Source organism: Mesocricetus auratus, unplaced genomic scaffold (assembly GCF_017639785.1).
Source record: "Mesocricetus auratus isolate SY011 unplaced genomic scaffold, BCM_Maur_2.0 Super-Scaffold_15014, whole genome shotgun sequence".
NCBI classification, from domain to species: Eukaryota; Metazoa; Chordata; class Mammalia; order Rodentia; family Cricetidae; genus Mesocricetus; species Mesocricetus auratus.
Window position 1 is genome coordinate 84,355,473 of NW_024429186.1, and position 27,048 is coordinate 84,382,520.

The window sequence follows — 27,048 nt, forward strand, 5'->3', positions numbered from 1 at the left end:
GGTGTTATCATCTCCTTGTTTCCCACGAATCTTGTTTGCCCATCTCTGACGCCCTGGTCAGTTCATCACAGGTGGTCAACAGCCTGGAATTTGGCCTTTTGTGGGTTTACAGCCCTTCTGCAATTAAGGTTGCTAAACCATACATTCCATTCTGTGGTTTGGCCCGTTCCTGGAATGAGGCCCTTTGTTCACTTCCTGAGTTCTTTAGTGGGGTGGCCTCCTTATTTAAGCTTATATTTTATTTCTATAAATTCGAGGTCTTTCAGAGTAACTTGTCCTTCTGCCCTCTCCCGAGAAACTGGAGACCTCAAGATAAACTTAAAAGATAACACTCCCTGATCCAGGAACTAGCTCACCACATTCCTGCTCAATGTTTACCTGTACAATGCCCAAAGAATGCTTGCTTGAGATAACCTATAACCTTCCCATTATGGCATGAGCTATCACTTAACTTCCCCATCCTTTATGGTGTTTACCTAACTTCCCCATCCTTTATGTTTGCCTAACTCCCCCATTCCGTTTTTCCCTTTAAAAAACCCTTGACTGCAGCTACTAGGGGTCGAACTCCTCTGCCCCTGCGAGGATTATGAGCTTGGCCCCAGTGCACTGGTTCCCCGAATAAACCTCGTGTGCTCGCATCAAGAACAGTCTCTCGCCAGGCGGTGGTGGCGCACACCTTTAATCCCAGCACTTGGGAGGCAGTGGCAGGCAGATCTCTGTGAGTTCGAGGCCGGGCTGGACCGACAGCCTCCAAAACAATACAGAGAAACCCTGTCTCATAAAAACCAAAAAAAAAAAAAAAAAAAAAAAAAAAAGAACCGTCTCTCTTGAATTATTGGGGAGTCGGCTTATCTCCACACTGGGGGTCTTTCAGTATCTTTCCCTGTAGCTCAGGCCTACAACCTTCCTGCTTGAGCCTCCTGAGCTCCTGAGGTCTGGAATTGCTTAACCCTCCCTGCCTCTTCCCTTCACACATTGCTTTGTGGTCACCCAGTGATTCATGGCCAGCACCACTCAAGCACCTACAAATCTAAACTTGACGGAAGTCTCATCTCCATCCACTCTGCCACTTCACCGCAGGTGGAGCAGGAGCTGGGATCCTACTGTTGGGACTGCTGGGCGGGTCTCTGGGCCCTGCTGGGACCAAGAGGGTCGTGGATGGCGTGAAGAACTTGTAGACTGACTCATTGAAAGTTTTACTGAGTGGAAGGTAAGAAACTGAGGTAAAGAGACACAGAGACAGAGAGGGGACAGAAGAGAAGAGGGAGACAGGAAAAGTTCTGTCTGCCCCAGGAGAACAGCGGGAAAGAGCGTTAGTGGGTGGGGATCTTTCTTTTAAAGGGGTCCTTTGTACCTGTGTGCTGACCAGGGTGCTGCCTGAGTGCATTCTGTCAGGTAACAGGGGCAGGCAGTATAATGCCAGACTCCTTAGATCTACCAGCAATTCTCTGCCCTTCAGGTTCGGGGAAAGTGGAGCAGAGAGGAAAGACAAGGGACCAGCCCTCTCTAACTGCCTAGTCACAGCCTGCCACCTATCATGACTCCCCCAGGCTGACCAGTCTGGGTACAGGGCAGTTGAGACCACCGGGTTCATAATGACAGGGATAGGCAGCCTTGACCACCCTCTTGGTGTGTCATGTATTGCTTTTCTGACTTCTCTTGAATTCTCCAAGGAGACATATAGATGAGGACTTTGGGGACAGACCTTAGGCTAACTAGAATGGGCTAGCTGGCCTGTTGGGTAACAGGCTATCACACAAGTCAACAAGGAACAAACAGACCACAATGTTTAGAGTCTCCTTTAGTTACCATCAAAGCCTGATTTCCTGCCTGGCAACAAAGTCAGGAGGGAAAGAAGATCGTGGTATCTGAAATAGACGTGGGCTGGAACGCTGGATGAAGATTCTGGATAGCCACACACACAGGGAGCCTTCCAGGATGTGGGGGGCAGTCATTGTCCTTGCTCTCCTGGAGCTCACCTCAGGTAGGAGCTCTAGCGCTGGGAAGCCTTGCTTAGCCTGCTTGCTTTGCCGATACCTTTTGTGAGCATGCCCTGAGAGAGCACAAAACCACTGTGAGGGTGCAACTCCTGTGAGGAGGGAAAGGTGGCTCTCTGGGGACAGGGGTCCTGGAGCAGATGCACTTAGAGACCCACAGCAGAGGCCAGGCTTGTCCAGGCCCCACTCTGCTGTGACTGACCGATGCAAGGAGCCTTCCTGAGAACTAAGCTAGGTTCTTACAGCCTGGTTGTGGTTGGATATCAAGCCAGTCTTTGTGAGAATTTGTCCTTCTTTGAGGCGTTGAACTTGGCAAGTCATCCTTTGGGGAAACAGATACAGAGAGAGCAATTGTCTCCGTATGGGGCAAAGGCTGGTCCTTCTGATAAAGGGCCCAAGACTCCAGCTGAGGCGTCCTACACACTCTCTTATTCAAGAGTGTCAAGAATCCTGTGTTATTACTTTTTAAAGATCTATTTATTTTTATGTGCATTGGCATTTTGTCTGGGTGTATATTTATGTGAGAGTGTCAGGTCCCTGGAACTGGAGCTACAGACAACCGTGAGCTGCCATGTGGGTGCTGGGAATTGAACCTGGGATCTCGAGAAGAGCCGTCAGTGATCTCAACCCTTAAGCCATCTCTCCAGCTGCCAAAAATCTTGTGTTTTTTCAAGAATATCTTCGGTATGGATTATTGAAATTAAGCTTTTTAAATTAAATTTTGTATTTTGACTATGTAATACAGCATAATAAATGGAATTCACTCATGTTGATTTGCAGGCTAATTTAGGGGTAATTTACACCTCTGATGAGTTATATGGTGAAATACTTAGAGAAGGACGTGGAACAAAGTAAATGTTTAGTAAGAGGTGGTACTGACGATTCGTGCTGCTCAGCTCCAGATGTTTGCTCAAATCTCCTTTGCTTCCCTCAGGGGTGGGGCTGGTTTCCTTGTGTGGATCTCAGTTATTTGTGGGGAGTCCTTTTTCTTTCTTTACATTTGTAAATAAAATCTTCTCTTTTCTTTCATCTTTTAGCTTGTTGTCATACAATATGGGTGCCGGTTAATGACTTTTCTCACTCTTTCTAATGTTTCATGTTTAATTTGTATGCACTTTGCAGGATTGAGGAGAGTGGACCCTGGTAGTCCTCTGCTCTGACTGTTCTGTGTGCCATTTCTTTCTCTGACCTAGTTGCCAGCCTGTCCTTCCTGACCATTTATAACTAATGAGAAAAATGTGTGTCGCTGTTTCTGTACCCCAAGGCAGGATTGCTAGCTTTTGGTGTAAGACAAAAATGTTTTCTGCATTAGCAGATGGTTTTATCTGGATTATTAGTTCTAAATCAAAATGGATTTTTAAATCAAAATGCTTTTTGAAAATCCATAAGAATGAACATTTGATTTTTCTCTTCTGATCTGCTAAATAAAAGATAGCATGGTTTACTCACATTGAGCTGCTCCACCTGGCTTTGCCTGTGGAAAGCAGATCTACAGAGTTAGCAGGCCATGAATGGTCTGGAAGCTTGTTTGAGGAAACATCTGAAGGTTCCCCAGAAATATGAGTTGAAAGGTGACATTTATTGTCAGGAGGGGAGGAGTGAGGTTACATGGGATGGGGACAGTAGCTTTTATTCAAACATTGTAATCTGGAATGCTGTTATCAGATGTGTGGAAGAAACAAATGGCCCAGGTTTGCAAGCACTTGGGGCACTTGGGATTTCCTGTATAAATCACTTCTGGCCTAACACAGCACACACTAAACAACTCATTTCCCAGCACTGTCAAGCCCTAGCTTTTGATGATGTGGTTTGTTTATTGCTCATCTTTTGGGAGTCTGCGAACCTGATCATAATCTTACCCTGCAGGGATCTGAGAGATTCTAGGTGTGTGGGCAGACAGCGTGTGCCTGCCTTCAGAACTCAGCAGCTCAGAATATGGATACAGCCTCCTCTTTTGTTTCTCACACCCTAAGTTCCTTCAAGGCACATATCAGGGTCCACTATCCCCTAGAGCCCTCCCACTTGCTCCAGTTTATCAGAGACCCTCTTCCCTGTGTGCCCTGGAACAGCCCTTGCCTCTGTGTTTTCTATGCCAACAGCTCAGCACAATGCCTGAGTGCTCAACAAGCAGACATGAGCCCCGAAAGTCACCTCTAGAATGTGTGTCCTATCTCTGCCACTCCAATGTCGGCCCAGCCATGTCAGGGTTTACACATTTCTTAGTGCTCCGTGGGTTGCCACAATCAGCATGGCATCCAGTATGTATTTAATTGAGTTGGTCGTCATCTGTCAGAGTCTGGTGCACATGTGTCTGTGTCTTTCACATTTACTGGTGAGCCTTCACCGAATGTAGAGCATCAGGCCTTTGGTTTCTGTTCTCCCTATCTCCTACCAAGATGAGGGAAAGGAAAGTTTGTGCTTGGGGAATGGTCATGAGCCATTCTGATAATGACTTACAAAGGAAATTCCCAGAGAACAGAAATGAGACAACTCCTGACTGTATCCATGGGAAAGAGTTGGGACCAGAGTCTTTGCACTCCATAAGCACAAAGAATCACATGCTCTCCACTAGCCAGAAAATGGAGGACCCAAGGTATTCAAACCCAAGGTATATGGAAGCTCCAGGAAACCAGCTTTTGCTTTACCCCATGGAAACAAACAAACAAAAGCATGCCAGGGAGTGAAAGACTTCCTTGGAGTCTGGAGGTCTGACGTGACCATGAAATAGCTCCAGGTCCCTGGAGTGTGTGTGTGTGTGTGTGTGTGTGTGTTGCTTGCATGTATGTCTGCACACTGTGTGTATTTAGTGCCCACAGAGGCCAGAAGATGTCAGAGCCCCTGGAACTGGAGTTACAGATGATTGTGAGCTGTCACGTGGGTGCTGGAAATCCAGCCTGGGTCCTCTCAAGAATAATCTGTGCTCTTAGCCGCTGAGCCACGTCTCCATAACTGTTTTCATCATCATCATCATCATCATCATCATTATTATTACTTTGTTAATTTGAGACAGGTTTTTTTCTGTGTATTCCTGGCTATTCTGCAACTAGCCCTGTAGACCAGACTGGCCTTGAACTCACAGAGATCTTTCTGCCTCTGCCTAGGGAGGACTGGACTTAAAGGCATGTGCTATCACCACCCAGTCTAAAAATTAACTGTTTATAAATTACTATCATGTGTGTGTGGTATTGGGGGAGCGTGAGACACAACACACCCTTCGTGTGGGTCCTAGAACTCAGCCCAGCAGGCTTGTGCATTCCCTGCTGGACCACCTATCCAGCCGTATAGCCGCTTCCCAATGCTCATCCTCATGATTGAAAGCTCTGAAAGAGAGTCAATTTCCAGAAAGTCTTTCTGTGGTATAAGACATTCAAAGAGATTAATCTTAAGAGCTGGCCTCAGAAGAGCTTTCGTCCATCTCTCCTTCCCCCATTGTCTACCTCTGTGCCATTAGGAAAGTTCTGAAAGGAACCAGTACTTTTCAGGCAGAGCGAGGCTCCCAGACCAACACACCCCTTTCTTGATACCTGTCCCGACCGGCAGGACACTGGATGTGGGTCTGGCGGACACCCAGGAGAAAGATGGGGGGCAGGGGACACAAGGATGGACGCCGAGACAGGAGTCTGATCAAGGCGACAACTTTATTCATCCCAAAGGGATTTATATAGGAGAAGGGAGGAGGGGAAGGAATGGGGGTGTGCTGCAGCTGTGATGAGCCTGGTGGGGCAAAGGTCAGTGCTGCCTGGAAACCTAATTCGCAGGGCAAAATGTTGGGGGTAGAACCTCCTTTGTTGCTAGGTAACCTGACCGTAGATTCTTACCTTATCTGTCTCCATCTCTCCTATGTCCTCATCTAACTCCTGGTGGAATAGGGGGCTTTCTGTTGAGCTAATCTTTAACTGCTAATTAAGCTGCAGGCCTGTTTCTGGAATTTGGCAGAGGTAGCAGGGTGGTCCAGAGTCATGTACTCTCTCTGAGGGTTGAGTCATATCTTCTCTTATGGGTACGTGAGGCAGCCGTTTCTGGTTGATGGCTGGAGGACCCTGACAGACGCCAGCTAATGTGATGATCAGAATCAATTCCGAGGGCTGTTTCTTTTCTTCCCTGTCCTACTGGAGAATTGTCATGAATTTGAGGTCAACCTAGGTTGCATAGTGAGTTCCAGCACAGCTATATTATGGAGAGCTGGAAGGCCCTCGCTATGTACAAACTCTCAATTAGGGCGTCCCAGCATGCATGAGAATAAGCCACAGAAGCTCATAGTCTATAAATTGCCTGGTTGGTGGTATTCTATTATTGCATCACAAAATGGGCCAAGACAGTATTTGTGCATGCATTGGTGGTTCATAATTCAAGAAAGTGCATCATTCCAAAGCCCTCAGGGAAAAGTGGCAACAGGAGTTTGGCCCTGGCTCTGCGTCTCTTGTTAAGATGCAGTCTTCAGCTGATGAATCTCTCTGTGGTTTGCTCTCAATACTTTCCCCCTGAAACAAACTGTAGATTTGTGGATTTTGTTATTAGGCTCCTATGGGCATCCTTGAGTAAGAGAACCCTGATTAGCAGCCATTTGGGTAGTGCCACAAGAGAGTTAACACTGGAGTCCCACAGAAGATCAGGGTCCAGCCCAGTCACATGGTCAAGCAGTAGTGAAACTGAAGGTTTCCTGTTTCAGATCTCTGCTCCACGGCTACATTTTCCTCCACACACTGATTAATGGAGACAATGAAGGGCTGGTTGATTGTATGTTTATTTATCATGGCCACATGTATGGTGGGGGCTGGACTACGCATGCGCATTAGAGAACTAACACCAAGAGTTGTCTTCTGACCTCCACACATCAGTTCTCACTCCTCACCTCTGTGTGAGTTCCAGGGAGTGAGCTCTGCTTATCTATCAGGCCTGCCTGGCAAGCATCTTTATCCACTGAGCCATCCCACTGGCCTCTGGAGGAATATTTACTGACACGGTTTCAGGGGAGGGTTGTTTTATTCCTCAAAAGCAGAGTTTAGATAAACAGGTAGTGTTGTGGGGCCCAGGGTGGTCAGCTTTCTGACGGCAGGAAGACTTTACCCGTCTCAACACTGGATCTTGGGAGGAGGCCCAGGTCCCCATTCCTAGAAAGGCTGCAGTGCATGAGAAACAAGGGCTCCATGCATCAAGTTGCAGCCGGCTCTATGTCTGCTTATCCGTCTTCACATGCCTCTGATTTGTCCGTGTGTTAGATGCCAGCAATTCTAATTTGATTCTTAATTAAGACACATGTGTAAGTCAAATTCCATTAAAGCCTCTTGCCTGCTCAGACTCCAAAAGAACCTTCTGGAAGACCAACCTTAGGATGGAAATACAGGTTCTTGGGTAGAAGAGTTGGCCTTGAGCCTCTGACCTCCTTGCTACAACTTGGCTGGCCACATCACTTTCAGCTGGTGCCTTTCAACCTCCATCAGTCTTCCCTGTGGAATGGATGGGTTGATGCTCTGAGTGTTGCATCTTACTAACGCACCTCTTAGCATGCAGACCCTAGTGACTTGATGATTGCAATCACCATGCCTGCCTTTGTTGGCAGGCTATTTGGAGAACGGGCACTGCGATTCTAGCAATGTTACCTTTATAGCCAGAATCTCCTGTAGATGCTTCCAAGCTTTTTACTTCCTTTGCATGATCCTGGCACATGACCTTATCCCGAGAAGAGGTCACCTGAAGGTCAGGGCATCTCTTACATGAAGTAGACTGCCACACTAGGCCTAGCTTGAGCAAATATGAGACTTCCAAGCCCTCCTCCACGGTGACACATGTCCTCTCCCAGGACCACACCTACTCCAGTAAGGTCACACCTGCTAATAGTGCCACTCCCTATGGCCAAGCATTCACACACGAGTCTATGGGGACCATTCCTAGTCAAGACACCACACAGCCGCAGCCCACTATGGTTAGCAACATTATAAAACATTATAAAAACATTAGAGAACATGGCCTCTGCTGTGACCAAGCCTGGCACAATATCTTGGGGACCTTAGAATGGCCCCCAGTCTTTCCTGGGAGAAGCACAGGCTCTCTTAAACGATAAAATTCCCTGTCTCTAGTGAAGCCCAAAGCAACCCATGTGTCCTCTCTACTGGATCACTTTCTCCTCTGTGAAACTGGTATTAATCAAAAAAGTACTGACTGATCCTCTGCAGGATGCCCTGGAACAGCCTCAGCAATAGACCCTTCATTGATCTTGACATTGCTAACAGCTGAGGAGAAATTCCCATGATTCTGGAGTTCTCTAGACATGCACACTCAATTCTCAGATGATCTCATGAATCCAACACTGCCTCGGGAAGGAAAATAAACTTCCAAAATCTTCTTGGCCCTTGCAAGAAAGAGGACACCATTACCATACTAAGGCCATCAAGAGAGAGGATGCCATTACCACGCTAAGGCCTTTAAGTGGTTCCTTTCCTCGCTCTTAAGCCTGGGTGGGGGGAGGAGGGAGAACCAGAGCTTTTGTTCCCCAGCAACAGCAGATTTCATGGCTGTTTGGTCTGACTGTTTCCTTGGATCCCAAAAGACCTCACTTCCAGTGCTTAGAAAGCATTCAGTCTTGGGAAATGACCAGTCCCCTTTGTTGCCATGAAATGAAGTCACAGATCAAGCAAGGAAACCTGTCCAGCCAACAGCTTTGTGTTTATGTCACTTTGTCTCTGTTTAAATCTTCAGGAGGAGACGCACTGTGCCTGATACACCTTCCCGCCACTAGCAATGTGGCAGAGAACAGCCCACCTGCAACTTCTGTGCATGCATTTTCTGTAAATTTATCAGTATCGTTGTCACCTCTGATGCCAGGATTTCCCCTGGTAGTCAACCCAACTCCCTTCACTGAAGCCTTCAGGGTGAACAGACTGTCGGGGACTGACTTTGAGGTAAGGTCCCATGTCTGAAAAAAAGATATGCTCAGGATTCCAGAAATCTGTTTCTCCACCACTGCTTGAGTTTCCCTTCCACCAAGGAGCCCCAGTCCTCCTGGGCTAGATGCCCTGGCAGTCTTTGCTCCTTCCTTCTCTACTCCTACAGGCCCCTTGAGTACTCTGACCTCACACGTCACTGGTGACAGTGTGCACTGGCTGGCCCTGTTCTTTGGAAGCAAAGAGGTGAGTCTTGACATTTCGGGTCCTGATAACCTTGAATCTAGGGAGTCTACACTGCTGTGACTCTGTGGTTTATTTTAGGAGACAATGTGAAAGAGATTTAACATGAAAGACACACACACATCTGTAAGCAGACTGCCTCAGAGCCGAACACTCACACTCATGTGTCACGCCACGGTTTCTCTGGGTCTAGTTTGTCATTTGAGTCTTTCCTGAAGTTGTCACTTCCCTATAGGGAAAGCCAACATGAGAACATCCTTAGGATCCGGGATCTGGACTTGCTGCCATTTGAGAGTCGTCCCCCTCAACAGGTTTGGCAGCCTCCTGAACTTAGAGACAGCTGTGGCATGGGTCCCTTGTATCCTTGTGGGGCACATTGGGCTCAGGCCTGTCTGGTCTAGACTTAGTTGCTTCCATGAGATCCGTACGGTGTTCTTAAATGTAGCAGGAAGATCAGGGGCCTGCAGCTGCCCTGTAGAACCCATGCCCTGAGTCAGAGACCAACGTCTCTGCACTGGGGGTGAGGGGATTCAGCCAACTTTCACCTCTCATCTTCCAGAAGTTCTCAGGACCCAGATACTGGCTCCAGGACTCAGCTGCCCTGCCTATCTATTCGTGACATCTGGCCTGCCTTTGGCAGCTGCCGCCAGTCTGTTCCCTTAAGCCCTGCAGGATGCTCACAGTTAGAGTGCATCTGTGTTCTGTACAGCACTGAAAAGGGTTCTCACGCTCCTGCTCTCAAAATTCACAAGGCACTGTGGTGTAGTTTTAACATCACCCTACCCACAGATGAGAAAAAAATGAAGCACAGAGAGACTGTGTAGTTTGTCCTAGCTTGCACAGCCTGTGTATAGCTGAGCTGTGGCTGCAAACTAAGACACATAGCTCTGGAGCTCTCATGAAAAACAACAAACCAACAACAAAACACGTATTTATTGACCTGTTAGTTCACATGTAGAGCCCAGTACTGACAAGTAGAGGGTCTCCCCATCCCTATAGGGCTTGTCACGGCCCAGGGATTTTCTCCTGCAGGAGTGTCTCTTAGGATAGCTCTGAGCCCTTGGGCCCAGCAGCAGCCCAGGAGCTCTCCAAGGTTCTGTGTGGCCAGTGCCCTTCTCAACCATGGCTTAGTCTGACTCCCGCTTTTGTGGTTAACTGTTCTGAGAACTATGGACCTAAATCTTTGCTGAGCTTTGTTCAGGATGATGCTGAAGCCCACACAGGCAAAGCCACACTTTACCCTCTTACCCCAGATTCTTCGGCCAAACTGAAGCCCCCACCCCGCCTGGTACTTAGGGAGAGCCGCTGCCCTTTCCTGACTCAGTCCCTGTGCGTGAAGTGGAGCAATGCTCGCCAACCTATAGCTATCATGACAAAATATCAAAATGGTTTGGCAAGAGGCAGATCCACAAACATTTGCAAACCCTGGTGAGAGCAGACAGGTTTTCCATTTGCATTGCTAGCCACATGACTCCTTTGTTTCTAAGATGTAACTTTGGACACTTGTGAGAAGTCTATTGTTTCCTGTAGACGGTCCCAGCGAGTTCCCAAGGAGAAGGAACCAGCAATAGGTGACATGGAAGGAAAGGATCTGTCTAACAGGACACAGAGGCGGTTCCTGCCTGAGCAGGAAGCAGGTGTATGAATTAGGAGGCACGGGACTGTCTGCTGACCAGGTGGATGTGTACCCTTCACCAGCTCCCTTCCCAGGGATGAAGCCAACCTTTGCATAGGGTTCTTAATGCCAGATCGCGCTGAGCACAGCCTTTGATTCAAGCTCACTCAAGCCTCACAAGACCTTGTGTAGCAAGTGCTATTTTTATCCTTGTGTTACATATGGGGAAACTGAGGCTACACAAGGGGAGACTGAGCTTTTGAAGTCATTCAGTTTGGCTCTGAGTCTCTGCTTGTGAAGTGCTACCCTCCCTCACCATCTGTGCACAGAGTAGACAGCCCAGCTGTGAGGCTTAAACACAGGTTCTCTATAGACACCAGGTACCTCTTCTCTCTCTGCCCATCCAGTCTTCCTCCACTGTGCCTGTGGCTACCATCTCTTCTTGTAAGCAGTCTAGATCTTCAATGTTAAACCTGATACCCTCCGCCTCCTCCACGCAACCCTCTCTCAATAGAGATAGCTTACGGCAAACTCTTCCCTTTCCCTGATCCCCACCTCTGCTATAAAGTGTCAGCGTAGCACAGGGATGACTCCCTGAGTTATAATCATATGGGAGCAAGAGCAGAAAGGAAAGCAACTCCCCTGGGGACACACACAAGTTCAGAAGAGGAACTGACCACAGCTAAGAGCTGTCATCCCTCGATGCTGAGTGTTCCACATTAGCAATCAAAGTTCTAGAAGAAATGTACTCCTTCAGCTAGGGTTGGTGCAGTAGTAGAGTACTAGCCTAGTGTGTGAAAGGTTGTGGATTCAGTCCCCATTAATGCAAAAGAAAGGACAGGGATGAAAAGGAGAGATGGAGGAGAGGAGAGGTGGAGAGGAGAAGACAGGAGAGAAGTAGATTAACTTTAATGTTTGCTCACTCTGCTGTCTACTCCTATAACAGCATGGCACAGACTGGGTAACTTAGAAATAAAAGAGTTTTTTTCCTGTTCTGGAGGCTGGGAGTCCAAAGTCAAGGTGCTGTTATCTGGCCAGGACCCTCTGCTGCAGAAGAGCGTGACCAACATAACTGTGGTGAGGTGACCAGGAAGAGAGTGAGTTGGTGAAACAAGGAACACCTGGGAAGCAGCCCTCTCTTGAGATAAGGTGTTGGTTGACTCAGTGGAATGCTCTTCTCAGCACACACCACCACCTGTTACTGGTTAGCTCACGCCAGCCAAGCTCACACCAGCCAGTGATGTAACACTGGTCATTCCATTTCAACACAAGCATTTTAGGGGATAATTAAATGACAGTATGCCCCTGGACATGTAGGAGTTGTCCAGAGTACCTAAGGGGCCTATCTGGGCCTAATGCTAAGTGGGATAGGTTTTAAAATTCTGAGGCTTTCCATCTCCAGTTAATCACCCAGTATGTCTCCATAACAGTTCTGTTTCCTATGAAAAGTAGCATCACCCACAGGAGTGCCTTGTGAGAAGGGGCAGGGGCAGGGCTTATGTTGGAAGGGCTAAGGGGGAAGAGCAGTTGTCTCTGGCAGCTAGAAGAATGGCGGGATGCTCCCTCCCTACTCAGAGCCCTTGGGAAGCGCTTGTATACAAAGCCAGCTATGTACATGTTGGGACTCTTCGGTTTCTTTTTAGGTTGTCACCACTGGGAAGGAACAACTAGATTTTGAAACAGGACCAAAAATATTTGATTTGCAGATTTATGTTAAGGATGATGCCCATGTTACAGACTTGCAAGTCCTGACTGTTCAGGTGACAGATGTGAATGAGCCACCTCAGTTTCAAGGCAACTTGGCACAAGGTGAGACATACCCAGACAATGGCATCAGAGAGGACCCTGAGGGACAAACAGAGAAAGTAAATGAACAAGCAGCTGCTCCCTCGGAAAGGCAGTTGCTTACTGAACAGGAGGAGTGCGATGTCTTCCTCGGCTCCCCCAGCCACCACACCCAGCAAATTTAGAGCCTAGCAGCTTTGCTTCTCTCTGTACCTTTCAGTCCTAGGAAGAATGCTGACTGCAGGGACCTCAAAATGGAACATTTTAGAGGAACCCAGACTCAGCCCACCGTATTCCACAGCCATTGCCCAGCTGTCTAGTTCTCCCTCATGGACTCGGGAGGCACCATATGCCCTGAGCCTGCCCGGGAGGCAGTGGGGACAATCTAAGGAAATGGAAATCTGGGGGTGTAGCTTGGTGAAATCTGGGGGTGTAGCCTGGTGGGGGGGAATGTGTGCATCACATGCACAACGCCATGGGTTCAATCCTCAACATCACAAAGAATAAACGCAAGGGGTGACGGGATGGCTCAGCAGTAAAAGGTAACACGTATACCGTGCAAGCCTGGCGACCCGAGTTCAGGATCCAGCACATACATCAAAGTGAAAGAGACAGCTGGCACACAAGGTTGTTCTCGGTCTTCACATGCACGTTGTGGCACGCACACCCCACACACCATGCACATGTGTGCATTCACACACAGACATTGATAATAAATAAAATTTAAAAGCACAGATAATGATAAAGAAGATACAACTTAGGGCCATTCCCATCAGAGCTTGTCAAGTTCCTGGTTATGTGTACTATCTGTGCAATGAGAACCCCACGCACATTGTTCCTCTTGGGCTCACTCGGAACTTGCAGCTCAGATATCCATCTGTTTCACCCAGTGTCTTGGGCATCTAAAAGCTTCTCAAACTCAGCAAGTCTCTCAAAGCAAACTCTTTACTGTCACCTCACCCCACACTGCCCCACACTTCTCTAGTGTCCTTACCCCCGCTGCCTTCTGCTGGGAGTCCATGTGTATTTCACAGCGTCTCTTTGACATAAGAAGGTGGAGCTGAGCGAGGCCACTAGGGAGGCTTCCAACCTCCCTCTCATCCTCTTTCCAGCCAGTGACAGTCCAAATCACTTCCCATGACTGAAGACATGACACCTAGCATCATAGTGATATCCATCCCTAGGTCTTACCATGGCTGCTCTCTCGGCTCAAGATGCCAGCCTGCCTAGTTGGTTCCCTTTACCTGCATTGTCTGGATGGCCTAGTGTCTGATGAGACATTCTGTTCCCCTTTGACTTTGAACAGGTTTGAACCTCTATGTAGTAGAAAGAACAAACCCTGGATTCATTTACCAGGTGGAGGCCTTTGACCCAGAAGACACGAGCCAGAACATACCCCTCAGTGTAAGTATCCTAGGCTGCTGCTGTGCATACCAGCTTCGGGGTGGGAGCTTGATGGCCAAGACGACCAGGTGGGTAGCAGGGGGAGTAGAGGGAGGTACTGTCACTTCCAAGACCCGGCCAGGGCTCTGGGTGCATGGCATTTTGTGCTCTCGCACAGACTCATAACCTTGTTGAGCTCCTGTGCTTTCTGAGCGACAGCAAAAGCAGGAAAGTACCTAGCATAGGCAGTGATAGCTCCTTGGCGAGGGCTGCATGTGAAGCCACTGGCCCAGGCCAGGTCAGGCTGGCCGCATTCACTTTCAAGCTGATGCAATGACACCATGCTATTTTGAACATGAGCACAAAAGGCACACCCCCAAACCAGGCACTGCCATCCTTCCGAAGAGACAGGCAAGCTTGCAGCAAAGATACTTTTCTTTTTAGGGGAGAATTAAGTCTCAGAGATTTTCATTGCCTCACCATTCATGCTGAGAAGGCTTAGGTCTCCTGCTCCTGGCACGCGTTTGAAATCAGATTCCTTTTTGGAGCTGGGGCTTTTAGACTCAGTACACCTCCCCCCCGCCCCCCCCCTTGAAGTCTCTGAGCTATTTCTGGGAAGGGTGCCTTTCTTTGCTGAGGCTGAACTGTCCCTGCATCTGCCTGGATCAGTCTTGAGGAAAACATGAAGGTTTACCAAGGTTGCAGGGTGCCCAGCCACCAATCCTACTCTCTGTTGAAGAGTATTCTGAAATGGGGTAATCGGGCTGTCAGCAACATCTGGGGCCTGTTTCTTCCAACTGCAGCTTCTAACAGGACAAAGTGGTTCCTGGGATAATCTCCAGGACCAATATAGGTCACCACAGGATCTGAATACCTGCCAGAAGGTTGTTGGCATCTCTAAAGTAACAGATAAAAATTCATTCATTCATTTGTTCAAGGTTCATTGTTTGAACAAAGGAGTCAAGGCCATGATGGAAAAATCCACAGAATCAGCTGACCTGAGCTAGTGAGAGATCACTGACTCAGGTCTGACAAATGGGGAATCTGCATAAGACCGAGCTAGACTCCCTTAATATAGGTGACAAATTGTGACTGGGACAATATGTGAGGCCACTGGCAGTGGGTTCAAGATCTAACTCTACTGCACAAACTGACTTAGAGGAGCCCTTCTATATGGAGAGAGGCCTTGCCACCTTAGCTGATGGTTCCATAAGACTCACTTCCCTCCCAAAATGAAGGGTAGACTCAAGAAAGATCTAGAGCTCACACTGAACCCACATCCTGGAAACTGAGAAACATTCCAGTCCTTATCCAGTTTAAGGAAGTGAAGAGGACCCCGAACACTGGGAGCTTCCTCCCAGACCCCAGATTAGGCACAAACCACACCCAAACACCTGCTTTTACAGAGAGATTCTTTATCAGGTGGGGAAGGAAAGTCAAAATGGCTCCTTTCTGACTCACACCGAAAACAGCAGCAGATGCCCTTGCATGTGTCATTCTTAAGGGGAGAGGAAGGGGAGATCTGTGTTAGATGGTTTAGGATGTGGTGGAAAAGGAGATAGGAATGAGGGAGAAGGGGAAGGGGACAAGGGAAAGGCAGCGAGGATATTTGTCCCAGGGTAGAGAGGAGACAGATGCGGTCTGTAGGCCATGGTAGTTTATGAAGATAATCAGAGGAATCCTGCATTAGGACGAGGTGTTTAACTTTAAGTGGGCATGCTAACTAGGTGAGCCACAGGGTGCTTTGATGATCATGCTCAGGGGGAGGAAGGGACCAATTAAGGGAATAGACCTTGGTAGCCAGCTTTAGGATTGCCATCTAGTGGGGATGGGGCAGAATGGCCAGGCCTGCCATAGCCACACACTCTAGAGGGCTAGTGTACCATTCAGAAGAGACAGCATGTCACAGACCATGTAAAATGGGGGTGCATTCAGGAGCCACCACCTTTGCTCCGTCACTGGACCCTGACAGGCATGACACTGTGTGCTGTTCCGACCACCTTAGTTCTTTAGTGTACTGTCTATGCAACCAGAGATAAATGCAGCATATGTTGTTTTCAACGTTACAAGTACAGCAGTTGGTATTAATCACTGCTAGATCATAGACCCTCCAGCTGCCTCTCTCCACCCCAGAAATCAGGTCAGACACCCCTGCAGTCTGTCCCTTAGGACAGAGAACTGACAGGAGCCTGCGGTGATGCAGCCCAGCCCCTGCACATTCCCTCTGCTGTCCAGGACCAAGGCTGAACTAGTACCTGCCTACTGGAGTGTAGGCTAAGAACAAGTGGGGAACTTCCTGCTGTTCCCTAGGAATCCATGAGTGGGTAAGGCCACTTTGTTATGTGGATTTAAAGGTTCTTTCCTTCAGGAACCCTGTCATGCTGAACCCAGCAGTTGCCTCTCCTAGGGAAACTATTCTTTGGAACTTGAAGGGAGACTTCCTCCCCCCCACACACACAACAATGGTTGAAAACTGTCTTTCCTAATAAACTGTTGTGAAGGATGATCTCATGTCAATTCCTCTCTACAGACCTGTCCCTTTGTTCTTTCTCCCTAAGTTACAATAGTTATACTATGGCCCAATTCAATATGTATAACACACCATCAAATGACAAATGAGATATTTTACATTCGCTTTTCATATGATCTTAAAACTCCTAGGCTCACCGCCATTAGAGCAGTCACATTTCAGGTGCTCAATAGTGACATGCACTTGGGCTGAGGGCTGGTGTGAGTGCTCAGGCTTTTATCTTGACGAAGCTGTGTGCCCAGGGTTCCTTCTGTGTTCTAATCAGGACACAGGTGACTGGGATCCAGAGGCTGCATATGAAGGGAACGATGATCTCCCAGTGAATACCCAGGGCTCTGGCTTTCTTCTGGCACCCACTCAGGTTTTCCCCACCAGACGAGGAAGGCTTTGGGAGAGATCCCACTCCTTCCTTTGCTCCAACTGTCTCATTGACAATGGTCTGTTGGCTGCTGCAGAGCGTCTTTGGAGACCCTGGGATACTGACAGATTTTGCAGCTGGTGGCGGGGTGATCTAGTGCATAGCCCTCCATTGAGTGTGCTTTGTCCTCACCACGGCAGACAGAGGAGTGAGCTAAAAGAGCGGTAAGCTCAGTACTGAGAGAGCAACAGAACACCTTCACCTTTATCTCCTTGCTCATGGCTGTGAGAGGAACCTAGGCAATCCTTCTTCCCAGAAATCCTCTCTGCTGAATGGACCAATCAAGGTCACAAACAAACAACATCTTTGTTATTTATTTATGTGCTATTAGTGTGTGGGCAGTATGTGTGAAGGTCAGAGAACAGCTTTGTGGACCTGGTTCTTCCCTCCCAACATGGTGGTCAAACCCAGATCACCAGGCTTCTTTGTCGCGTCATCTGCTCAGTGCTGAGCCATCTTTCTGGCTCCCAGAGGTTCCTGTCTTCACCATCCCCACCTCAGTAGTTGAACTGATGCCTTCATACATGCCAGGCAAGTGTTCTATTATGGTGATATCTTTTTTGCACAAATAAAGTCTGTCTGGGAGGTCAGAGAATGGAGCTTGCCACTAGCTAACCATAGAGGTCTGGAGGTCTGTACAGACAGACAGGAAGTGACATAACTGGGCAGAAACAGGATATAAGGAGGGAGAAACAGGAAATCACTCTCTTCTCAGATGAGATGTTTAGGAGGTAAGGTGTGTTGTGGCTTGCTCCTTGTCTCTGACCAATTAAGAACTCCTTTTACATTCTATCACTGAGCCACAGCCACAGCCCGCTTTAGACAGGGTCTTGTTATGTAGCCCAAATTAGTCTGTCCCAACCTTGTGAATGCTGGGATTATAGGCAGCTGTGTAATAATTTCCTCACTGATCAGAACATTCCATCCTGCTGGAAATTCCTTAAGCAGGAAGATAAACAACTCAAAATAGTGTCAGGAAGTCCCTGAAGCTGACCAGAGTCTTCTGGTCCCTGCCTGCCAGACTAAGCAATAGAAGTTGAGAGTCCCTCTCAGATGGAAGAAATCTGAGCTGCTGAGAAAACACAGACAAACTGAACTGCCAAGACTAGAGGCTAGCCCACATGCCTGGAAGAAGCAGAGGCCATCTGAGCTGCCTAGAAGAGGGCCAGAGCAACTGGGGCACCTGGAAAGGACACCCTCCAACCTGTTGAGCTGCCTGGGGGTGTGCAGTGTACTCCAGGTTCCCAGCTTTGTGAGCTGTCCCTACACTGGAATGGGCCTTGGTGATGTAGCTGTCTTTGAGTCATTTCTGCTCCTGTAACCCCTCACCCACATTCCTGTAAGTAACCCCCAAACAATTCCTTGGTTCACCAAGTTGGACTTTGGTGGAATCCATGCTTTGGTCTGTGTGGGTTCCCTATCTGGGGTGGGTAGACATGTGCTGCACCACCCCAAGGAAAGTTTTGTCACACAACGCAAGCATGTCCCACCATCTAGTTTCTGGCTAGAACTTTCTGGTATTTTAACAGCCATTTACTTCTGAATGAAAAAAGGAAGTAAGGTGTTGCTTGGTAGCTCACTGGGTAGCCAGACCTTTCTACCCTTTCCTTCCTCGAAGCTTTCCCACCACATGGACCCTACAATATGTCCTGCCTGTGAACCTCGAAGTCACACCTTGAAGTCATAGCAAAAGCCATGTACTCTGGGTGTTTGTGTGAGGCTCAAAAAGGAAAATCCCTCAGGGTTGGTTGATTAAAGCCCTACACCCCCAGGACCGATGGCTGTGCAAGCTCCTGAGCAGACCTAGGTGGATGGAGATTGTTGTCCTTAGGACTGGTAGACCCTGGCTCATGTAGACAAAACTGAGGCACAGGGATGGTTGCTGACTCTTTAGCAGGTAAACATGAGTGAAATAAGCTCTGGGCCTAAGGATACAGCTCAGTTGGCAGAGTGCTTGCCTAACATGCACAAAGTCCTGGGTTCAACCCTTAGGATGCCATGAAATCTGTTATAGAGCAGGTTGGAGGCCAGCTTGGGGCCAGTGAAATGCTGTCTCTAAAAACAAATAAGCAACAGCAGCAAAACTTCAAATACACAGATTTGTCAGTGTCTCCTAGAAGCATTTAAATGACTGCCATGCACGCTTAGCTTTTCCACACAGGCAGAAACCAGGGTAGGCTGCAATGGGCCACTTTTATTGGCTTTTTTCTTGAGTTAAGGGATCCTTTCTTCTCCTTCCCCCACCTGCCACCTCCAGAGCTGGGTGCTAGTAGCACAGAGAAAAGAGAAGGAAGAATTGGTAGGAATTTTTGTTTCAAAATATTCAGCTTAAACAGGGAAAGCTGACTGACACGTGGTATTGTATTTTTAACCCACCCTGGTCCTGGTCTGTGTGTTGCTTCTCTGGCTGAGGCTATGGGGCCTGAATTCAGGATTGAAGTGCCATTGGCACCCCCAGACATGGGGCCACAAGGGTTCTTGCTTTCCCCTGGAAACTGACTCAGTATGGCATGGATGCCCTGTTCTCGAGGACACAAGGCTGAATTCATGTTGATTTTTGTATGGAGGCCTAACAGCCAGGGATGGCGGGGAAAGACACCAAAGTTATATTGCCAGCTGCTGCCACATCACACCAAGGAACTGAGGGGAAGGTGCTCGCCCCAAGGGAGCTGAATTTTCTGAAAACGGGGCCACTTTACCACCCCCTGGCTACACCAAAAACACTCTCTGCAGAGTGAATGAGGCAGGAAGGATGAGCCCTGTGTCTTCTAAAAGGAAGCTTTTGTGAACAAGGACAACCAGAAGCCACCAGGAGCCAGCAAACAGAACTGTGGGAGGTGGGAAGGGACCTTCCCAGAGGCAAATGGAGAGCTTGTCTAATGAGCATTTGTTAACTGAATTGATCTGATTACTCGGGACTTTTCTCAGCCAGGACTGGGGCAGAAAGGGGCTGCAGTTGCTTTTCATTCTGTTTTGTTTCTGCTTTTCAAGAATGAATATCAAGGGAGAGCTTTGATTAAACAAGCCTTAAAAAGGAGGCAAGAATGCCAGGTTTTACAGAAAGCCTTACCGAGTCACTGGCAAGGGGCCACATGACATAGTATTTCTAGTTTGCAGATATTGTCTCCTTTCTGGGCACAAAACTGCATGCCCATGAACAAATCGTGGGGACTGAAGGAAAGAGAATTAACTTAGCACTAATTACACATACACACACATATGTGTAAAGATTATCAAGACTCCAGAAAATCAGCATAATAGAAGTTACGAAAATTCTCATGCCACCAGCTTTTGTTCCCCAAACCAATTCTATGTGTTGCTGTTTCTTTGACTTTTTTTTCTTTCCTACAGCAGTTGTTGAGACTGTAGGCTGAACTCAAGATTTTGTTACCAAATATAGCATTACTATACTTAAACAGATTCACAAATTGGTTGACATGATATTGTTGTTTCTGATTGCTGCCATGGTTGGCTTTTGAGACAGGGTCTCACTTTGTACCACAGGCTGCCCTGGAATCTGTGTTGATGCTCCTAGTTGCCTCACGAGTGTGGGGATCACAGGCACAGAACATCACACTCAGTCTGTTTTAGGATTTTTCAGAGGTGGGAATGTTGGTCCCACATCAGTGAGAAGAAAAGCCCATCACTGAATATTTAGCAATGACTCCCAGAGCATCTGTGTGGGGCAGCTTGTTACACACTGGGAACATGGAAACCAGAAGTACATGCTTCCTCAGGAGCTTACTGTTTTTTAAGGTGCTGCAGAGATGGGCATTGAATTCAGAGCCTTGTATGTGTGAGGCAAGAGCTTTATCTTTGAGCTATACTCTCATGATAGGATCTTACATCTTATTGAATGGTAGAAGCTGCCATCCATGGTGGGTCCAACATGTTTCAAGCATTGTCTTAGCACTGTGGTGGTTTGAATAGCAATGGCTCCCATAGGCTCATACATGTGAATGTTTAGTCACTAGGAAGTGGAAATATTTGGAAGGGTTAGATTATGAGTGGTTGGAGTTGGCCTTGTTGGAGTCGGTGTGGCCTTTTCGGAGGAAGTGTACTACTGGGGGAAGGCTTTGAGGTTTCAAAAGCCCACATTAGGTCCAGCCCCCTGCCCCTTCTCTGCAGTATGTAGTTCTCAGCTGCTTCCAAAGCTAGTCCTGCCTGCCTCCTGCATGTTCTCCAACATGATGATAATGGACTAAATCTCTGAAACTGTAAGCCAGCCCCCCAATGAAGGCTTTCTTTTGAATGCCTTCCTTGATTATGGTGTCTTCACAGGGGTAGAACAGCGACTAAGGAGAACATGTTGTTTGTTTTTCCATGGGGTAGGCTCTATTGCTATTATCCCGCACACTTGCAGAGCTAGAAATGGAGGGACCAGGAGGCCTTTCTCCAAAATCACAAATGTAATTTACTATTCCAGTTTGTGACTTTTATATCCCAAATGTGTCTAAGAGTTTTGGGTTCCTTTCATTTCCCATATTGACCCCTCTTGGAGCCCCTCACCTCACCTGAAACACTCTGTTCCCTCAGTTGCCTTAAGCTTTTTGAGGTAGGGCCTATTTGCCATGTCTGTAATCCAAGATTCCCACTGCTTAGAACCAAACAAATAGATTTGTCTCCCAGGGTTTTACAAGACACACACAGGAAGACTCTGTTTCTGGTGTGTGTAGTACATGTTCTCAAGGATTTCTAAAGCCTGTTCTTCAGTCTCACTCAGCAGGAGGATTCCTGCAGGGAAGACCCATCCCAAAGACACAGGATTGCTCTGCATTTGGCCGGCTTATGCCCCAACCTATTGCAGCTCAGGAAAAGAGCTGGAGAGTTGGTGGGGGCTTGCAAATGTGTGTCTATAATGGACAGGCTCATGGTCCTGAGAGAAGGTCACAGAAAAGAGCTCCCTGGCATTGCCCAACCCTCTCCTCTTAAAACTTGACAGGAAACCCCTAAACGAACACCAAGAGGTTGTTGTTAAATAAACTCCATGTCTAAAATGGCTGTGCTGTCCTTAACCAAATAGGGAGGTCAGTCAATGTAATGACTCAGTCTTTGGGCATCTCCTCCTGGTCACACTTGATCTCTTCTTGTCTCAGAAACTAAACAACATTGATAGGAGACATAAGGCTGTAAGGAAATGCATGAGATAAAAATAAGAACACAGTATTGTCATTTGATTAGCAAGTCATCCTGAGATTCTGGAAAGTGTCTGTTTGCACAAAAAGACTGAGAAGAAATCCATCCAAGTGATACGATTTCACACATGGATTTCAGTTAGTGACTTTTAAATACTTTCACGTCTTCCCCAATTTTTGTGTAAAAGTATATTCATCACTACTATAAAGAGATTATGATTTAACAAAAGAAAGTAAATACTTTTCAAACATTGTTTGAAGACTCTATATTGGCTCCAGAGGAGACCTTTAATCTATTTTCTGGCCATTTTTCTCTGGTCCTAGGAACACCCTGGCTGTGTGTCTTTGATCCTGAAAGACCCCAGGTGGGGGACTTTCACGGGAGGGAGACCCGAACCCAAGGAACACCGAGGCCACGAGCTTGGATGCAAACAGCAAGAGGCTTTATTGATAATACACGGGTACCCGGGGCGTCTCAGTCTCGGGAACTGAGAGCCCCGAGCTGGGGACTCAGGGGTTCTTTTATAGCAAAAAGCGCAGTACAGAAGCGAGAAGCCTAGTTACAGGACCCTGATTGGGTAATTTAAATGAGGCGGGGGCTCAGAACGAGGTTTCTCTCATCTGGACAGAGAGGCAATTAAGGTTTCTCTCATCTGGACAGAGAGGCAATTAAGGTTTCTCTCATAACTCAATTCTCGGCCTTGGCCCTATCTGAAGAACAAAGGTTTCTGTGCCTGCCCAATCTTTCTGGGCTGGCTGTGCAGACCATAGACACCTGGGCCCCTATCTGGACAGAGATAGTAGTGACTATGCAGCTGTAAAGTCCTTGAGCTGAGCTTCCTTCTGATCAAAAAAATGACTATTCGGCTGATCTGTGGGGGAAAGGAATTTTCCATAGGCCTCAGCCACCTGTGCTGGGCCGGGGTCTTTCATTCCCCCATTGCTCTTGTAACTGAATGAAATCTTTCATTCAGAGGTTTCTGCCATCTCGAAATCCCTTTGCTTTAGCTGCTGGTATTGTTGAGTCAAAACCAGTGATTGTACAATTGATAACCTTTCCTTTATGAACTGGATCAATCTGTTTAAGATGCATGGCCCAATCATCAGAATCAGAAATATAATGATCAGGGGTCCCATAATAGTGGATATGAGAGTCGAATACCAAGGGGACCTGTTATACCAGTTCTGAAACCATCCCTGTTGGGACTCAATTAATTGGTGGTACTTTTGGCGTCTTTCTTTTATTTTAGCCAGGTTATCTCTTACCACTCCGGTATGGTCTGCGTAAAAGCAGCATTCTTCTTTAAGGGCCGCACAAATTCCCCCTTGCTGTAAAAATAAGAGGTCTAGTCCCCTTCTGTTTTGGAGGGCTACTTCTGCCAGGGAGGACAGAGACTTCTCCAGGGCAGCGACAGACTCCTCTAAAGACCGAATATCTGCACGCATTACTTGTTGTAGGAGTTGGAACTGTTTAGTTTCCTGCAGTGCGGCAGTACCGGTTCCTATTCCTGCTGCTATGCCTCCCATGGTTAGTCCTCCTAGTAGGATGGCAGTAGTGATGGAGATAGGTTCCCTCTTAATGCGGCCAGTACTTATTATGTCATAGTCAGAGGGGTGGTAAATTACCTTAGGCCATAATTCAATCAGAACACAATAGTCAACGGTGGCACCTAGTACCGTGGTGGAGACACAAGGGGTTAATCCAGTGTTGCATGCCCAATATGTCCCATTGGGGGCTATCAAGTAGCGGCCACTTTGGGGCAAAGGCTCAGTGGCATTGCATAGTCCTTGATGTGTGGTGGGGACGTTACCTATACATAGCCCCTTTCCAGATACTTCTGAGATGGTCAATTTATGTTGCGTGGCTGTCCCACAAAGAGCCTCGGCTGTGGCCTGATTTGTATACTCGCCCATAACCGCTAAGCCTTCATAATAGGGAGGTTGCAGAGTCAGACAAAGCCAGCATTCCTTAGTCTTATCGGGGCGAGTTAAATTCAGAGTGGCATATGTCCCTTTGATTAGGGCTAATATTCTATCTCCCGTGCCTTCAAGGGGGGGACCCGAGGAGGGGGGTTTGGGAGTGCTTTCTGTAGGCGCAGGAGCGGCTGTGGTTTTAGGCAGGTTCAGAGGCCTGGTATCAGCCTTGGGCATGAATAGGCTAGGCTGCTTTTGATCAGTAAGGACCTGGTTAGGGCCTATGGCCTGTGGATTGACGGGAGCCACCTTGCATCTGATTGTAAAGATTACTCCCCTGTCTGGTCCGTGTAGATACCAACGCAAACCCCAGGTATACCCAGTCTGCCAGTCCGGGGCTTGCTTTCCCTGTGCAGTGAAAGAAATGGCAAGGGGCATACCTATCATTCCAGATTGTCCTTTGTCCCAGCCTCTACGTACTTGTATTTTATCCCAGGATGAGGATGGCCTCCAATATGCGTCCCCTGTAGTCTCGCACCCCCAAGCTGCACAGAAAAAGGAATTATATCCCCCACATTTCCGGGCCTGTTGCCAGGTACGTCCATCTCGGGGGCAGACATAGAAGTCCAGTGAATTTAGCTGCTCTCTGGCTCTGCGACTAACACACCCGGGGGTGGTTTCTCTGGAGTCCACGAATATGAATGTACGTCGGCGTCTGTAAAGGTGGGAACCACTGGCGCATGCCTTTGGGTGGCAATGGGGAATGTCCCAAGTGTTCAACCCTGCTACTAAATCACAAAATTCAGGCCGTAGAGTAGGCCACCATGTCCCAAGTGCATGTGGTTCCGTGACAGCATAAATGACCTCCCCCATCTGGGAGAGAACCTCCCAGGTTAATTTATAAACGGTATGGGGACTGGAGGCCACACCAGTGTCTGATTTTATGAGGAGGGCTATTAGCAGGAGGGAGGGGAGCGGGTAAGTTTTATTTTTAAAGGATTTTGAGTGCGTTGAGCTTTCCATCCTGAGTCCGGATCCTCAGGGAAGGCAGCTTTTACATGCGAGGCGTGTATCCAAGCAGCAATCCCGTCCACCTTGAGAGCAGTAGGGGTGGTCAACAGGACTGTGTATGGTCCCTTCCAGCGGGGTTCAAGGTTCTTAGCCTGGTGGCGCCGGACCCAAACGCTGTCTCCCACGTTGTAGGAGTGAGGGACGATAGGGTGTTTCCTCTGGTCTCAGTAGGCTTGGGCCAGAGGCTTCCAGACTTCCTGCTGAACCAGCTGGAGTGCCTGCAGGTGAGCTTGAAGAGAGGAGGAATTGGCGTAGTCAGAAATATCTTGGTCAAAGAACTGAACAAAGGGAACGGTGGTTCCATACAGAATTTCAAAAGGGGTGAGGCCATGGGGGCCCGGTGTATTCCGGGCACGATAGAGGGCAAGGGGGAGCAAGAGGACCCAGTCTTTAGTGCCAGCTGCAAGCGATAATTTAGTTATAGTCTCCTTAATGGTTCTATTCATACGCTCTACCTGTCCTGAGCTTTGGGGTCGATAAGCACAATGTAATTTCCAATCAATCCCCAACAAGTTGGCCACAGACTGACTTACCTGAGAAACAAAGGCAGGCCCGTTGTCTGTCCCCAATACCTGTGGCATTCCGTAACGGGGGAAGATTTCTTCAAGAAGTTTCTTGGTGACCACCTTCGCTGTCTCGTGCTTGGTGGGGTAGGCTTCAGTCCATCCCGAGAAGGTGTCAACAAAAACCAGGAGGTACTTGTATCCATATTTTCCTGGTTTGATTTCTGTGAAATCTATTTCCCAATGCACCCCAGGCCGGTGCCCACGAGCTCGAGTCCCCAAGGGTAGCTTTAGCCTGGTCATATTGACGCGGGCGCAGGCATCACATTGCTCAGTCACTTGTTTTAGTATTTCTTCTATTCCCAACAGGTAGCGAGTATTTTCTTCCCGGGCTAACAGTTCTCTCATTTTCCTGGAGCTCAAATGAGTGAGTTTGTGTAGGCTGTTAACCAGATATCTAGTCATTAGGCGGGGAAGGACAGTCTTTCCTTGATAGGTCCAGAGACCATCATGTACTCGGGTCGCCCCCAGTCTTTTCATGGCTTTGATGTCTTTTATTTCATAGTCCCATGACGGGGAGGTCTTCTCGGAAGCCTCATTAGTTACAGGGACTACAGCTGCCTGGGGGAGGTGACTGCTGCTTTTCATGGCCAGGGCAGCCTCCCGGGCGGCCAGGTCTGCCCTCCGGTTTCCCCGGGCGACTGGACTGTCACCTTTCTGATGCCCTGGGCAATGTATAATACTGAGGGCGGTTGGCAAGTGCAGAGCCTCTAAGAGGGCCAGGATTTCCTTTTTGTTTTTAATGTCTTTGCCCTCTGAGGTCAATAGCCCCCTTCGCCTATAAATTTCACCATGGATGTGAGCGGTGGCAAAAGCATAGCGGCTGTCTGTGTAGACAGTGAGTTTCTTACCTTCTGCCAGTCTCAGGGCCTGTGTCAAGGCAATCAGTTCTGCTCGTTGGGCTGATGTTCCTGGCGGCAAGGCCTCGGCCCAAATTGTTTCTGACTCAGTTGTCAATGCAGCACCGGCTTTCCACTCTCCTTGATGTACAAAGCTGCTTCCGTCCGTGAACCAGACAAGGTCAGGGTTGGGAAGGGGTTGATCCGTGAGGTCAGCTCTCGTCCCATGGACCTCAGCCAGGACCTTGCAAGGAGTAACGAGGCGGGGTTCGGTCCTTGTCCAGCAACAGAGTCTGGTAATGGGTCATCCTGGCATTGGTGAGCCAGCGGCCCGGTGGCTGCCTGAGCATAGATAGTCAAAGGCTGCCCCAACGTCAATTTGTCAAAGGGTTCAGTCAGATCAGGTAACCCCAGAGCTGGGGAGCTGAGCAGAGCCTTCTTGATGTCCATGAAGGCTTTCTCCTGGCTCTCCCCTCAGTCAAAGTTGTCCCAAGATTCCCAGGTCTGTATCCTGCCATTCAAAGGCAAACAGTGGCTGACTGTCTTTGTGTAACCGCAGGCAGAAGAGGGCATCCTTCAAATCCAGGACTGAGTATCAAACATAGTCAGGTGGCAGTCCACCCAGGAGGTTATAGGGATTGGGGACCATGGGGTGTATGTCCTCAACCCGCTTA

The 27,048-nt window shown here is 48.2% G+C and overlaps 1 protein-coding gene across 7 annotated transcripts in view; it reads left to right on the forward strand.

Annotated features, from left to right (window-relative positions):
• The first annotated feature begins 1,841 nt into the window (after positions 1-1,841).
• Cdhr3 (cadherin related family member 3) overlaps positions 1,842-27,048 on the forward strand; it is a 136,546-nt gene continuing 111,339 nt past the window's right edge. For 6 of the 7 annotated variants that reach the window (XM_040743291.1, XM_040743292.1, XM_013117833.3 and 3 more), the window contains exons 1-4: positions 1,842-1,984; positions 8,694-8,896; positions 12,380-12,545; positions 13,828-13,925. In XM_040743291.1, the coding sequence (XP_040599225.1) occupies positions 1,897-1,984; positions 8,694-8,896; positions 12,380-12,545; positions 13,828-13,925 (555 nt within the window). In that variant the 5' untranslated portion in view covers positions 1,842-1,896. The remainder of the gene's footprint in view (positions 1,985-8,693; positions 8,897-12,379; positions 12,546-13,827; positions 13,926-27,048) is intronic. The other variant, XM_040743293.1, reaches the window with a different exon arrangement.